General features: G+C 43.7%; 1 protein-coding gene across 2 annotated transcripts in view; it reads right to left on the reverse strand.

Moving 5' to 3' along the window:
- The window catches only part of cntn5 (contactin 5), an 87,220-nt gene that overhangs the window by 14,421 nt on the left and 56,373 nt on the right, over positions 1-16,426 (reverse strand). For both annotated transcript variants that reach the window (XM_058079846.2, XM_058079845.2), the window contains exons 12-16: positions 12,628-12,772; positions 5,120-5,247; positions 4,669-4,856; positions 3,076-3,196; positions 1,250-1,408 (exon numbers count right to left, since the gene is read on the reverse strand). In XM_058079846.2, the coding sequence (XP_057935829.2) occupies positions 1,250-1,408; positions 3,076-3,196; positions 4,669-4,856; positions 5,120-5,247; positions 12,628-12,772 (741 nt within the window). The remainder of the gene's footprint in view (positions 1-1,249; positions 1,409-3,075; positions 3,197-4,668; positions 4,857-5,119; positions 5,248-12,627; positions 12,773-16,426) is intronic.

A 16,426-nucleotide genomic window follows, 5' to 3' on the forward strand; every position in this document is an offset into this window, starting at 1 on the left:
TTTGAGGCGCGACATGCGAGTTCCTACGCCAGCAACGTGGAGACCATCCTGGCAAATGTTCATCATTCATACGTCATGAGGACCTCCGCAATTACAATGAATAGAGCCAAAGAAAAGACTTGAATTAAAGCAAACAGAGCACGCCGCCATGATGACACGCTCTCTGGACTTTCCTCCCTTGTAAACGCTAATTGATGCTCTTTGTGTGAAAGTAAGACGCACAGAACTTAGTGCGGCACAAACACATCTTCTAATTGAGGCCAAAAAGGTTAACTTCTAACTAGCAGCACGATCCAACTCTCGTGGGGACATTAAAAATTGACTTTTGCTCCAGTCCAACAACTTCCTTGTGTTCAATCGGCTTCCAATGTGCAAAATAAACCAAAAAAAAACATATTTCCACTGTATTTCTGTAAGTACAGTACGGTTTGGAGCAGCTTGCTGAGGCCTCTGGCAAAACTTTTGCAATTTTCTGTTGTTCCTGGAGAACTTGAATTGCTCACCCTCTCAGTACGGGTACTACAAATACAGTAAAGTCTCGTTATATCGATATCGGTTAAAACGAATTACTACTTATTATGATACTATTTTCATTTCCCGGCAAATTTCTAGTCTTTTATGATATAATTAGCTCCGTTAGTACGATACATGGTTATTATGATAATCCGGTTACTACGATGCCCTTTTCATCTCCCGCCAGCCAATTTGGTCTGCTTATATCGATACAAAAGCAGCTTAAATCAATCTTTGCTTAAGGATTTCAATACCAAAAAAGAACACGGCGAACGGCTGCTTCCAGTCAACTTTATTTTTCACACTTCCACCACCAGAGTGCAGCACACACAGCGGAAAACACCCGTCCCTCGCGCCTACCCCTCCGGGTGGCAACACCTTCCCTATCGATAGTTCCGGGGTGAATATGTCCCGGTAACCGGTAATCACTACAGCGTAAGTTTATTTTTATTTACTGTAGTACAAAATTTATTGTAGTACAAAAGCATGCTAGATACGCAATCCATGAACTCAAGGAGAAAATTACATGCCATATCAAAGATCCGCCCACTTTTAATGCAGTTCGGCGCAGGATTGGATATATGGATAGTCCGGTTATATCGGTATTTTTTCCGACTCCCGAGAATATCGATATAACGAGACTTTACTGTAACTGTTTATGGGAGCTATATTTAATGTTATGAATATGATGTCATAATTCCCTCACATGGGCCTGATAATTATGGTGCACCCCTACCGGTTTTGACGGTTTGCCAGCCCAAGGAAAAAGGGCTGCGGGCCTGTAAGTGATAGCTGCTGATTGGACTGTGGTTGTCCACGCCACGAGTCCAAGACAGGGTGGCGGTGGTGTCGCTGATTTCCTCCACGATCACCACTCCTGGAGCGCTGGGAGGACCTAGGAGGAGGAATGAAAAAGACAAAGATGGGGTCACACTTCAGCGAATAAGCTAACCTAGCATGATATTAAAATGTAATGCTAGCAACTTTAGCGTCACACAGCTACATGCTGTCCTCCTGTCCAACTCCTTCATGTTTCTACTTTGTGATGAATAGAACATTTTTGGCAGCCAACAACCACGTTTGTCCAGCAAGAATTGGACAAATCTGGCGTCCTGTTCTGTTCATTCACGCTTAGCAAACGTGACAGACGGGATGAGGGTCTGGAGACGGCGTGAAGAGCCTTCTGCTGCCCACATCCTCCGGTTCGACCGCTTGGGCGGAGCTCCGACGTTCTGGTCTTTGGCTGAGTTGTCCGATTTAAAAATGTCGTTTGCAAAAACAGGCCAGCTCTTGTTGGACCGATACGTTTGGGGGGTTTAGGTGTCACGGCGACATGTCGGCGCTCGCTTTGTACCAATAAAAGTGAACATATGTTTCCCTCCATCTTGTTTAGTCACTGCAATCTGCAGGCGCAGGAAAAGCAGAGCACTCCAGGGGGAACAGCTGGCGTTCTCCATGAAAGCCAACCTAGTGTGTCACCCGCCCCCACAAGGTGCCCGATAGAAAGTGACGATAAAAAACGACGAGGATGAAACTACGGCAAACTGATGAGGAGTCCGTTGATCAGCGTCCACAAAGTCCCGTCATCCGGCAAAACCAAAAGCCAGTTTGCTTCGCAGCAGATGACAGGTCCTGTCGGATCCACTTAAGACAAATTCTCTTCAGGCGGGCGAGGGAGGCTTTCTCGCTGAAATATTCAGAGACAGACTTCACAAAAAGAACATTCGGGGAGCCACGGTCGTCACATGACACCATCTTTTCCACTGCTTGAAAAATAACATGACCTTACAGAAATCTACATACTATCTCAGGAAACACGAATACTGCAGTACAGTCACCAGCGCATGCAGTAGCAGTAATATGCACAGAAAAGGTCAAATATACTGCATGCTTAGTAGAATAAATCATAATATCAACTCATTGAAGAGCTTATCACACAGTATAATACTACTGTACCACCTTATGTCTTGTAAGAATATTTGTTTCTTCTGGTAATATTACACTTCTAGTACTAGTAGTAGTTGTATTTCTCTGTCCTGTGGCCGGAAATAGTAATAGTCCTGCTGAGAGCTGGTGTGGCACCTGCATGTGTACTAGTAGTAGTAGTAATAGTAGTAGGAGTAGTAATGGTAGTAGTAGTAGTAGTAGTAGGAGTAGTAGTACTAGTAGTACTAGTAGTAGTAGAAGCTGACCTCTGATAGTTGTGCATCTGCAGCCAAGGTGTTGTTGCTGGCGTGTGCCTTGCACATGTACTAGTAGTAGCAGTATGAGTACTAGTAGTAGTAGTAGTAGTAGCAGTAGAAGCTGACCTCTGATAGTTGTGTATCTGCAGCCAAGTTGTTAGTAGTAGTAGTAGGAGTAGTAGAAGCAGTAGTAGGAGAAGTAGCACTAGTAGTAGTAGTAGTAGTAGTAGTAGTAGTAGTAGCAGTAGAAGCTGACCACTGATAGTCGTGTATCTGCAGCCAAGGTGTTGTTGCTGGTGTGTGCCTTGCACATGTACTAGTAGTAGCAGTATGAGCAGTAGTACTAGTAGTAGTAGTAGTAGTAGCAGTAGAAGCTGACCTCTGACGAGTAGTTGTGCGTCTGCAGCCAAGGTGTCTGCGCTGGTGTGGGCCTTGCACGTGTACTTGCCGGCATGCTTGAGGAAGATGCTCCTGATCATGAGATCCACGGTGGAGGAGCGCTGCCATGAATAAAGAACAAGTCAGGCATTAAGAGCATGTGGAATTCGCTTTACATGGTGTAGCGGCTCAAGCGGTGGGAAAAGATTCAGCCGCTCGCTGGTTGGCTGCCTCTTTCCTCGGCTGGACGTTTTCTCTGGGAATTGAGAAGCGCCGCAGGCGAGGCGGGGAATCGCCGAGGGCCAGCGAGCGTCTGCTTAGCAAAGAGCCGGGATTAAAATTACAGAGCGTGCCTCCGCCCGGGACCTGCCGGGCTGGCGTACAAACACGCGCCTCTCCTGGGTGGCGAGGCTTCAGGACAGACGTGATGGTGGTGTTATTTAATCATGACTCCGGTTTGTTTCCCATTCGTCTGTTGAGGGCGTCAAACTCATAAATCTGATAACATTAAAAATAGCTCCAATAAACAATAATAAATAAAAATAAATATAAATAATAATAAAATCTCCTGCCTGTGAGGATAAGTTCCCCTGAGCTCACTTGGGAGTGCAAAAGATTTGGCAGAGACCTCTGTGACGTCACACCGACCGTGAGGAGAGTGTGCCCGAATACAGTGCACCCTGCTGGGCCACAGCAGGTGGCTCCTCCCCCTCTATACTCTGGTTCTCCTGACAGTAGTCATGTGGTATTAGTAATAGTAGTAGTGATATTTTATTTGCACTAATCAACAGGCACACTTGGTCACATCCTAATTTGTTGCATCCTTGTTACCTTCAGGTGTACACAAAGTACACTTAGAATACATTTAAAAAGTACTTTAAAAAAGTCATCAGTTACCATTACTGCCGCTTGTGAAGAGAAGGAAGTTATTGGTATCAGTATATCAGTAAATATATTGTATCATATCTATTTATTAGAGAACAAATAACAAAAATAACATTTAAAACTGTAATCCTAAAATACTAAAAATCATAGAAAATAATTAAAAGGGTAAAAAGCTGTTGATGTAAAACATGGGAAATTTAACATTTTGTGTTTTTTGGCCTTGCATGGCAGATTTGACGCGAGCTTTGTGTTCCTTTCTTTCCTGAATATTTCTTATTTTATATTTTGGCGCCTTTACTTCCTGCTGAGTAGAAGCGAGCCCTGCTGGTTGGAAGTGTTACTTTGTATTCCATCGTATGTTTGTCTTCTCTTTGGGTTCTTGTGCTTGCCATTTTGCATTCCGCTCCGCTCTGCTCCTGCATGTGCTTTTCCTTTTTGGCCACGTTTGCGTTTTCCTTCACCTTCCACGGTGATTCTATTTTAGCCCCAAGCTGAGTTCCCTTGCCAGCCGTTGTATTTTTGTACTTTGTGACCTGTATGTTTGTGAGTTCTCCCTGTTTGTTCATTAAAACTCTGTCTGGGCTTGTCATCCTGTCCTTGAATCCCGGGATCACGTAACGCTCAAAGAGCAAAAGGGAGCAATAAATATTAGCGACAATGAAGACAATGTTGAAGGTGATACGGTACGACAACAAATACGAATGCTTACTTTGGCTCGGACCGTCTGGATGTACTCAAAGTGTCCACCGGCCTGCTGGAAGCTGATTGGCTTGTGGTTGAAGAGCCACTGGAAGGTCACATCCAGCGAGGTGTCGTGTGTGGCCTTGCAGCTCAGCACCACGCTCTCGCCCACCGTCACCTCCACACGGCTCGGGCTGAGCTCCACACGCATGGCCTCTGCAAGCACAAAGCTGCTGCACTGTCACCTCAGGATAACCCCACCCCGCGCCGCACTGTGGAGGTGGTGGCCGAAGGAGCAAATGACACCGATTTTCACTCATTTGCCCTGCAGCTTGTTGCTAGGCAGACTTCGCAGGGCTGGATCAAGACCGCCCCATTGGCCAATGACAAAAGTCATGCAAGGTTTTATGCTCTTAAGGTGGTACAATTGACATTTCCTTCTCTAAAGTACGTAGCACAGTGAAGGCATCGTCACTTACCTTTCACCCACAGCGTGGCCGTCATCTCCGCCCAGCCCAGCTGGTTCTCCGCTCTGCACACGTAGTCGCCTTCGTCGGCTCGGCTGGCGTTGGTGATCCTGAGAGTGTTGTTCCTCAGCAGCATCAGCCTGCAAAACACAAAGACAGCCTGAGTTTGGAATAGGAACCTTTGGAATGCTACCCAGGTATGTTCTTTTTGGAAGCCATTTTATTCTTTTGGATGAAAAGCTTCCTGTTTACTAAAAAAAAAAAAAAAGACAATACAAAGAATTAACAACTTTATATATTAATAAGTATTGGAAATGGGATGAGGAAAAACACAGAGATCATGAAATTACTCTCTTGAGGACACACCGCACGGTGTTAGAGTGGTTAGCATGTTGATCACACAGTCGGGACATTGGGAAGATATGGGTTCAAATCTCCCTGTGTGTGCGTGGGTATTCTCCGGGTACTCCAGTTTCTTCCCACATTCCAAAAACATGCATGTTAGCTTCATTGTTTACTCCAAATTGTCCATAGGATGGATGGATATCAAATCAGTGGTGCCTTGGTTAGCGTCATGTATCTATTCAGAAGGGCCAACTCAAACCAAAGCAGACTCTAACCAAAGCAAATTTTCCCATATAAATAATGTCAATCCTTACATGTATTTTCTATACTGCTTATCCTCACTAGGGTCGCGGGCATGCTAGAGTCTATCCCAATCGAATCCAAAGACACTAATTATAGTGTTACAAGCAGAAAATAATACAAAAGGAAATGACAAATAAATGAACTTGTGGCACTCGATCACGTGCAAGTATCACAAGATTTCGTCTTGTGAACGTGATGCAAGATGGAGGTGTAAACAAACCCGACGGTAGTTTGGATGCTAAACAAGCTTACAAACGCAAGCCAAGGCAAAATTTGGATGTTAACCGAAAAACACATTAACCAGGGCGGAGGTTCATCGAGGTTCAAGTGTATGTCTTATCTTAAAAACAGAATACCCACAATAGGCAGCAATGTCATGTATTTTAAACATCTGATAGACCGGGACCTGTACTGGTCTGTGGGCAGAGTGAAACCAGGCCACGAGAAACCTTCAGGTGTAAAGATAAAATTAAAATACACTTTAGAAAAGGTACATTTGTAAATAACTACTACTGTTGGCAAGATGGACCATTATTTTATATGAAAATTATATAGTTAGAAATCCCATACTTTTTTGCATGTTTGTGTTGTTTGTTGTGAGCGGCAACCCGTTCCACTTTGACAGTCCTTGAACGCACCATGTCTCCTGCTGCACAAATTACTATGCTGTATTTTTAGCCTTTTGCTTTCACCCCCCAAATGCTGATACTACATGGGGACGCATAAAGCTAATACTGGATGACCCTACTGAGTGCTAATGTACATATTTGTTCAGTGCACAGACCACCCACGACCATTTTTATCTGCTCTCGTCTTGTCAACAAAAGCTTCCACACGAATTGTCATGCTATCGTCATCAAAGAGCCATGTTTAGCTCGTCACCGTTTCGTTTTTTTGGGACACGTCATCTGTTCCTGACGGTTACATTAAACACAGCAGCGGGCTAATCCAATATTGGGCTTGTGATTCACCGCATTCCTTCTCTGCATCGCCAAATAGGAGAACCTTTGAGGAAAAATGCACGGTAAAATAAAATATCCTACAGCCAGATTTTAACAACCAATGTTGTATTAATCTTTGGTTTTAGTTGTAGGATTATTAGTTGTCTAACGGGACACCTTCTCTGTCTGCTCTTGTCTTGTCAACAAAAGCTTCCACACGACTTGTCATGTTATCGTCATCAAAGAGCCATGTTTAGCTTGTCACCGTTTCGTTTTTGTGGGACATGTCATCTGTTCCTGACGGTTACATTAAACACAGCAGCGGGCTAATCCAACATTGTGCTTGTGATTCACCGCATTCCTTCTCTGCATCGCCAAATAGGAGAACCTTTGAGGAAAAATGCACGGTAAAATAAAATATCCTACATCCAGATTTTAACAACCAATGTTGTATTAATCTTTGGTTTTAGTTGTAGGATTATTAGTTGTCTAACGGGACACCTTCTCTGTCTGCTCTCGTCTTGTCAACAAAAGCTTCCACACGACTTGTCATGTTATCGTCATAAAAGAGCCATGTGTAGCTCGTCATCGTTTCGTTTTTGTGAGACATGTCATCTGTTCCTGACGGTTACATTAAACACAGCAGCGGGCTAATCCAACATTGTGCTTGTGATCCACCGCATTTCTTTTCTGCATCGCCAAATAGGAGAACCTTTGATAAAAAATGCACAGTAAAATAAAATATCTTACAGACAGATTTTAACAACCAACGTAGTATTAATCTTTGGTTTTAGTTGTAGGATTATTAGTTGTCTAACGGGACACCTTTCTGTCTGCTCTCGTCTTGTCAACAAAAGCTTCCACACGACTTGTCATGTTATCGTCATAAAAGAGCCATGTGGAGCTCGTCATCGTTTCGTTTTTGTGGGACATGTCATCTGTTCCTGACGGTTACATTAAACACAGCAGCGGGCTAATCCAACATTGTGCTTGTGATCCACCGCATTTCTTTTCTGCATCGCCAAATAGGAGAACCTTTGATAAAAAATGCACAGTAAAATAAAATATCTTACAGACAGATTTTAACAACCAACGTAGTATTAATCTTTGGTTTTAGTTGTAGGATTATTAGTTGTCTAACGGGACACCTTCTCTGTCTGCTCTCGTCTTGTCAACAAAAGCTTCCACATGACTTGTCATGTTATTGTCATCAAAGAGCCATGTTTAGCTTGTCACCGTTTCGTTTTTGTGGGACATGTCATCTGTTCCTGACGGTTACATTAAACACAGCAGCGGGCTAATCCAGCACTGTGCTTGTGATCCACTGCATTCCTTCACTGCATCGCCAAATAGGAGAACCTGTGAGGAAAAATGCACGTTAATATTAATCATATTAACAGTGATTGGATGTTTACTGAGGGGAGGCGAGGGAGGCGCGATCTGGATTTGTGAAGAAAAATGTAGCACAGCCACGGAGATGAGCGATGAGTGGAGCAGAGTTTTCACTTCTAAAATGTTGATTTGGGGGACAAGCCATTTATTTAGGGGGAGCGTGAATGAATGAATGAATGTTGATATGCAGATAGCGCGGGATGCCACGCTAACAAGCTAGCAGGGAAGCCGTTTTACTGGCTTGGCTTTTAAGGTCATGAAAGCGGTTGGTTTTATACGACGTTAAGACAAACGTTAGAGAAGTGCAGTGGTGAATCCGCATGACAAAGCAAAACAAAAACTGGCAGAAGCGAGACGAGCCTTTCACCTCCGCTGTTCCCCCCGGACACACGGGTGTAATAGACGGGAAAGCAAACAGAGGAACATGGCAGGACTAGGAAGCAGCCGTTGAAGGACGCTAGAAGAGAAAGCTTGCAAGGTATTCATTCCTGAATACTGTTTGGCATTTAAATGGACATCATGCAAGAGGTGATGGAAATTGGCAACGAAGAAGCCAGGAAGGCGTGACCGAGCCTTCACACACAACTCAGAGGCAATCTACAGCCAGGAGACATTTTTCAAATTAGGGCGGAAATTCACATTCCGCAAGGACGCCGACACACAGAGGACAAGGCAGGGACTTCCATGCTACGCAGGACATGCTAATGGACAGGCAGGATATTTAAAGCGACCTATTTGAAGGAGATGATGAATACCGGTCTTATTTCCATACAACACCCGCAAAAACTCACTGGCGGGCAGGCGCTGCATTTGCTAGCCGGGCCTTCAGGGGGGCCTTAAGTCACCTGTAGTAGCACCGCTATCACGTCACAGTGATTGTGGTGCGATGTAAAGCAGCAAAAAGATACAACAAGGTAGTGATGTGAAATACCTTTGATTTTGTTTTAAGCTCAGGCTGGTATTAGCGATACCGATCTTATACTTTTACCTTTATGTTGCAGCATAAAAAATACTAGACATTTAATTTATTTAAATTAATTTTATTTTATTTATTTTAATTAAAACATTATTACTTTATATAAATAATTGATGCAGATACAGTAAAGTCTCGTTATATCGATATTCTCGGGAGTCGGAAAAAATACAGATATAACCGGACTATCCATATATCCGATCCTGTGCATTAAAAGTTGGCAATAATGCATTGCAATGCATTCTATAATATAGAACAATGTCGAGCAGCTTAAATCAATCTTTGCTTAAGGATTTCAATACCAAAAAAGAACACGGCGAACGGCTGCTTCCACATGCCACGAACGCCAGCATGTACATATGAAATACATGTATTTCATATGTACATGTATTTGTACGCTTGTGTCTTCGTTGGAATAGGTGTGTATGCTATGTCAGTTGGTTCTTCTGTTGCAGGCATGTGTTTGGCCAGCTATGTGGGGCGGGTTGAGCATGACCTGTGAACCAGGAAGTGCGGGAATCGGTGTGTGTGCTGTGCTCTGGTGGTGGAAGTGTGAAAAATAAAGTTGACTGGAAGCAGCCGTTCGCCGTGTTCTTTTTTGGTATTGAAATCCTTAAGCAAAGATTGATTTAAGCTGCTTTTGTATCGATATAAGCAGACCAAATTGGCTGGCGGGAGATGAAAAGGGCATCCTAGTAACCGGATTATCATAATAACCGGGTATCGTACTAACAGAACTAATTATATCATAAAAGACTAGAAATTTGCCGGGAAATGAAAATAGTATCGTAATAAGTAGTAATTCGTTATAACCGATATCGATATAACGAGACTTTACTGTATATGAATAATTTCAAAATTAATTACAGTTTCTGTCTTTTAATCCTGAAGTTCTAACTAATGTAAAGTAATGTACTGTAGCACAAAATGGTATTTGAAACAAAGAATGAAATCCATGAAAATTAATGATAAATTATGAAGCACTACTTTAAGAATGAAAACTTTGTTGACAATTCACATGTTTACAATCAGCCAGCGTTTCAACAGACAAGGTTTTAGACAAACACAACCTCAAATGTGTCAAAAGTATCCATATGTTGAGCATGATGAGCTGGTATCGCAAGTATCGATATTTCAGTATTGATCTGCACATCACTCCAAAAAGACGACAAGGTGTAGCCTTACAGAATTGGGGATGAAGGAAAAGCAACAAACCCACCATTGACCCTTTCTCTTCCAATACATCCTGGATAAACAACTCCAAACCGCTACACTACAATATCATCTGGAGCACCTTCATCTCATAACATACTTCACACTCACCGCTAAGCACTGGTATGGGAGATGTTTCCTGAAATCTGATTGGACAAGCCAGCCAGGAAGCTACTACAATACCATGGAACATAAGATGTACACATGGCCCGGTGCCTCTGTTGGCCAGCAGAGAAGACCTTGCTAGCCCTGCTTTGCCGCACACCACTAGAAGGACAACTTTGGGTTCCCCCATCACGTCCCCCTCGTCCGCCGAGGCGGCAGACACATGCTTGTGTGTTTTAAGAGACAAAAGGCTTCAACATTAGCGGAAATCCATGCTAATTACGCGCCTTCATTAAGTCAGCCCAGCTGTCAATGGCAGATAAACGACGAGCCCTTTCGATTTCTTCCAAAACCACGTCCTTCCATCCATAAAGTCTCCGCTGGACAAAGGCTCATGTCACAAAATCTTTGCCCGGCATCGCCTGGGTCAGCGCCTGAAAAGTTGCTTTGTTTTCCAGATAGAAATCAGCTTTATCTCCGACTGGATCACCCACGACCTTTTCAACATGCACCGTCTGACGCGCTATTGATTTTGTCCCAGCAAAGTGACGGGAGCACGTCGGGGTCGTCCTTGGTCTGCATGGACAACTTTGGACAACAACGTGATTCTGAACGCAGTCTTCAACATCTCTTCATTTTGTAGGAGTGTAGAGGGGCCTATAGGGGTGTTACTTCATGTCTGTAGGGCTCTAATAACGTTAAAAAGCATTATCTCTGACTTATATGTCTCATTTCTTCTCACAATGTCTACTATATTTGGTAATAAGAGTGTAAAGGTGCTTATAGGGGTGTTACTTCATGTCTGCGGGGCTCTAATAACGTTAAAAAGCATTATCTCTAACTTACTGTACATGGCTCATTACCTCCGACAATGTCCACTATATTGGGTAATAGGAGTGTAAATGTGCCTATAGGGGTGTTACTTCATGTCTGAAGGGCTCTAATAACGTTAAAAAGCATTATCTCTAACTTACTGTATATGGCTCATTTCCTCCGACAATGTCTACTTTATTGGGTAATAGGAGTGTAAAGGTGCCTATAGGGGTGTTATTTCATGTCTGAAGGGCTCTAATAACGTTAAAAAGCATTATCTCTAACTTACTGTATATGGCTCATTTCCTCCGACAATGTCTACTTTATTGGGTAATAGGAGTGTAAAGGTGCCTATAGGGGTGTTACTTCATGTCTGAAGGGCTGAATGTGAGTGTGAATGGTTGTTTGTCTATATGTGCCCTATACGGCCACCGGTCCAGGGTGGACCGCCTCTCGCCCGAAGACAGCTGGCATAGGCTCCAGCATCCCCGCGACCCTCGTGAGGATAAGCGGTAGAAACTGAATGAACGTTATTGCAGACAAAGAGCAGAAAATGGCAGCAGGAAATCATCAGATCGTCTGCAGAGACCCCTTTGCCGGTATTTTAAGGGGGATTTTTTGCTCCCTAAACACTTGACTTTATCTGACGTCAGATAAAAGGCCGATCGCAGGTAGGACTTTCTGCGGCTGCCACCGTGTAAAAATAAGATTTGCAGCTTTGACGAATGCCTCGGAGGCTTTATCGGGTTCACGCCAGCCCCCGTCATTAATCATCATTTTAGGGCTGCACACTCGCAGAAGCCAAAGCCATCCTTCAGCGGCGCCCAGTCCAAAGAACAGCCCTATTCTCCTTTCCGTCTGTGCAGGATGAAATATTCCTCCATGAAAATGACCGCATCAAGCTGGCTGGTTGCGGAGAGGCCACAATCCCAGGATTTGGTGGAATGTTGACGCCCAAACAAAAGGTCCTGTTCGCTTGCTCGTGAACGACGCGCCGCTCTGATGGATGGTTTCAGCGGCGACGTCGCTCACTTTGATTGACGGGGCCCGGCGCCTCCGGTCCACCTCTGGGCCGCTGGTGAAGGATACCGCCTCAAAGTGCGCGACAGTTCCGCATGCATGCCGCGTCCAGGAAGCAACGACGGCTCCGGTCTCCAAAGATCTTCTACTCGCAAAGATGTTTTATTTTGCACTGACACTGCATTTCGGTCATGCTAATAAAAATGTCTTCCAATGAGAGCACAGCGCCTCCAGAGGCCCAGAGCTTTAAAAAATAAGCAAATAAAAACATACCGCAGGGCAAGAGACAAACTTTTCATGGCTTTATGAATATTTCACACAGAGAAGTCAACTATACTTTTTATACTTGGAATATTCTAAACAAGCTTTAAAGCTTATTATCTTTCTGTTCATCATGTGGATTAACAATGATTTACCTTTTACTGGGCTGGACCCTCCTGTCTCCTCGCCTCCACGTGATCCGAGGCTTGGGCGACGCTTGAGGTTTGCACTCGATGGAAACGTCCTTACCAAGCGTGGCGATGACTCGCACGGGGTTGGGGATGAAGACGGGCGCTGACGCTGTGCAAACAAACAACTCTATTATTATATATACAGTATACAGTATATACAGCACATACTATGTAGTTACGCTCCTGATCAACATGCTAGGAGAAGTTGAACAATGGCAAGAATTTCACTGTTGGATCTGAAGGAGGTTTATGAGAAGAGTTTGCAAAAAGAAGAAAAACGTTATTCATTGGTCTCCTTTATTGGTCTCCTTCTGACTCTTATGGACCATCCTGCATCTTCCTCTCATCTACATCCAATGGAGGACATTTGGAGATGGATTTACAAAAATGGACACGAACCCCAGACCGTGAAGACATCTTTAACACCTGGAGGAACATTCCCATAGCCTGCTGGAAACACTGGCATCAAGCCCAAAGCCATTCTCCACGTCATGAACAAGAATGGCATAGCTACTCTTCACCACTCCTTTTAATAGTTTTTATTAGAAAAAGTGCTGATCAGATGATGAATATTTGACTTTAATGCTGGTTTGCAATAAATCACTTATCCAAAATGTTTTGCTTTGAACCTCCATAAGATGCAGAATGTACATTCTTGGAGATTATTGGACTCATTAGATGACATATTTGAAGTAGACATGTAATGATATGACATATGGATGCTTAGTTCAGATAGCTAGTTATTTTCATCATCAGAAATGAGATCAATAAAAGGACCAATGTTTCATGACTGTGAAGGCAGAATAAAACATGATGGAAGACAAGAAGAAGTGATAATGAGACTGCAGAGCAAATAAAAAGTCATAATTAGCAAGCAGCAGCTGCGTTACACATCAAGACCACAAGGCTTTGTCAGACAGGATTATTCAAATGCTGAGTGAAGCCACGGACGTGACATCATCCGCCATGACAGTCCAATCCCATTTGGACCTCCAGGATGCCCCCTTTCCCTGCAACGCTGCAGCCTTCCGGGGGCCGGGTGGCGGACGCTACCTCCAGCTCGGTGAGGTTTTTCCTTTCATAAGAGTGGCGTCGCCCGCCCACCATTCGCATCCTGCAGCCTCCCTGCAGAAATGGATTTGGGCCAAGATTCTACGGAGCGCTGGGAGGCAACCGCTGCCCCCGAGTCATCGCTCATCTGCGTGCCGTTATTAGCCGTGTAATCTGTCCTGATGCTGCATGCTAGTGGAGCACATCGCAGGCTGACCCTGGGGACACATGCTGGGACTGGGAAGGCCCAGTGTTTGGGGAGAGTGGGGGGACTCATCGGCTGCAAAATACCTTCTTCAGCACATGCTGAACTTTGAAAGTTCTGAAGTTCTGCCTTCTGGACAGCTTGACACATCTCATTTTAGTCCCCAATAGTCCAAATAATCTCACATACCTAGCCCACGTGGGCACCCCCTGACCTTACCAGTCCAGAATTCTTCGCCAACAATTACATCACCCAACTACACAACATTATAAAACTACACATGACGGAACTACACAATGTGATGGAAGTACACAACATGATGGGCGTACACTAATTGAAGAAGACAACCCGATGAAACTACAAAACATGATGGGAGTACACAACGTGATAGGGGGACACAACATGATGGGAGGACACAACATGATGGGAGGACACAACATGATGGAAGGTAACACATGACGCAACCACACAAAATGATGGAACTACACAACATGATGGAAGTTAACACATGACGCAACCACAAAACGTGATGAAAGTACACAACATGATGGGAGTACACTTTTTCATGGAAGAAGACAACCCGATGGAACTACAAAACATGATGGGAGGACACAACATGATGGAAGTTAACACATGACGCAACCACACAACGTGGTGGAAGTACACAACATGGTGGAACTAAAGTAGTAGTAAAGTAGCAGCAGTGAGTGTACTTGGGTTTAGAATCAGGATTGTGTGCAGTAAAGTGACATTATTATGAATAAGTGGTGAGAGGAGCGATGTCATGTATGATGTGATACATTTTGCTTGTAGGCAGGCAAGTGTGCTTGTACATTGTGGACTTTGACACTGTGGTTTATTTGGATGAAATGGTAATATACACAGTGGTGGTTATCATGAATAACTGGTGGGAGGAATGATTGCATTCATGGTGTTTGTGTCACGTGCATGAGGGAGTGCATCTCGAAATATGTGGATGATTTGGAGTCATTCTGGATGAAATGGTATATACACAGTGGTGGTTATCATGAATAACTGGTGGGAGGAATGATTACATTCATGGTGTTTGTGTCACATGCATGAGGGAGTGTATTTCATGATATTAGGATGATTTGGAGTCATTCTGGACGAAATGGTAATATGCACAGTGGTGGTTATCATGAATAACTGGTGGGAGGAATGATTGCATTCATGGTGTTTGTGTCACGTGCATGAGGGAGTGCATCTCGAAATATGTGGATGATTTGGAGTCATTCTGGATGAAATGGTATATACACAGTGGTGGTTATCATGAATAACTGGTGGGAGGAATGATTGCATTCATGGTGTTTGTGTCACGTGCATGAGGGAGTGCATCTCGAAATATGTGGATGATTTGGAGTCATTCTGGATGAAATGGTATATACACAGTGGTGGTTATCATGAATAACTGGTGGGAGGAATGATTACATTCATGGTGTTTGTGTCACATGCATGAGGGAGTGTATTTCATGATATTAGGATGATTTGGAGTCATTCTGGATGAAATGGTAATATGCACAGTGGTGGTTATCATGAATAACTGGTGGGAGGAATGATTACATTCATGGTGTTTGTGTCACATGCATGAGGGAGTGTATTTCATGATATTGGGATGATTTGGAGTCATTCTGGATGAAATGGTAATATGCACAGTGGTGGTTATCATGACTAACTGGTGGGAGGAATGATTGCATTCATGGTGTTTGTGTCACGTGCATGAGGGAGTGCATCTCAAAATATGTGGATGATTTGGAGTCATTCTGGATGAAATGGTATATACACAGTGGTGGTTATCATGAATAACTGGTGGGAGGAATGATTACATTCATGGTGTTTGTGTCACATGCATGAGGGAGTGTATTTCATGATATTGGGATGATTTGGAGTCATTCTGGATGAAATGGTAATATGCACAGTGGTGGTTATCATGAATAACTGGTGGGAGGAATGATTGCATTCATGGTGTTTGTGTCACGTGCATGAGGGAGTGCATCTCGAAATATGTGGATGATTTGGAGTCATTCTGGATGAAATGGTAATATACACAGTGGTGTTATCATGAATAACTGGTGGGAGGAATGATTGCATTCATGTTGTTTGTGTCACATGCATTAGGGAGTGTATTTCAAGATATTAGAATGATTTGGAGTCATTCTGGATTAAATGGTAATATACACAGTGGTGGCTATCATGAATAACTGGTGGGAGGAATGAATTCTATACAGTAAGACAGCTATGCATGTGCATGTGCTCATGCCTGAGTAACACTTCCTCGACCTTTTCCAGATGTACGTCTGGACATTTCCACGATGCAAAGTGGTGATTATCATGAATACGGGAGGGAGGAGCCATCCCGTTGATTATGTAACATCTCCAGGTTGGGCGCTAGTGAGCGTGCTCAACTGCTCATGCATGAGCAACTGTGCCAGTACAAATAGTGCCCTCATCATACTAAAAACACATGTTTGACACGTACCTGCTTTGCAC

Source organism: Doryrhamphus excisus, linkage group LG8 (assembly GCF_037039965.1).
Source record: "Doryrhamphus excisus strain RoL-2023G ecotype Guam linkage group LG8, RoL_Dexc_Guam_v1.1, whole genome shotgun sequence".
Lineage (NCBI taxonomy): Eukaryota > Metazoa > Chordata > Actinopteri > Syngnathiformes > Syngnathidae > Doryrhamphus > Doryrhamphus excisus.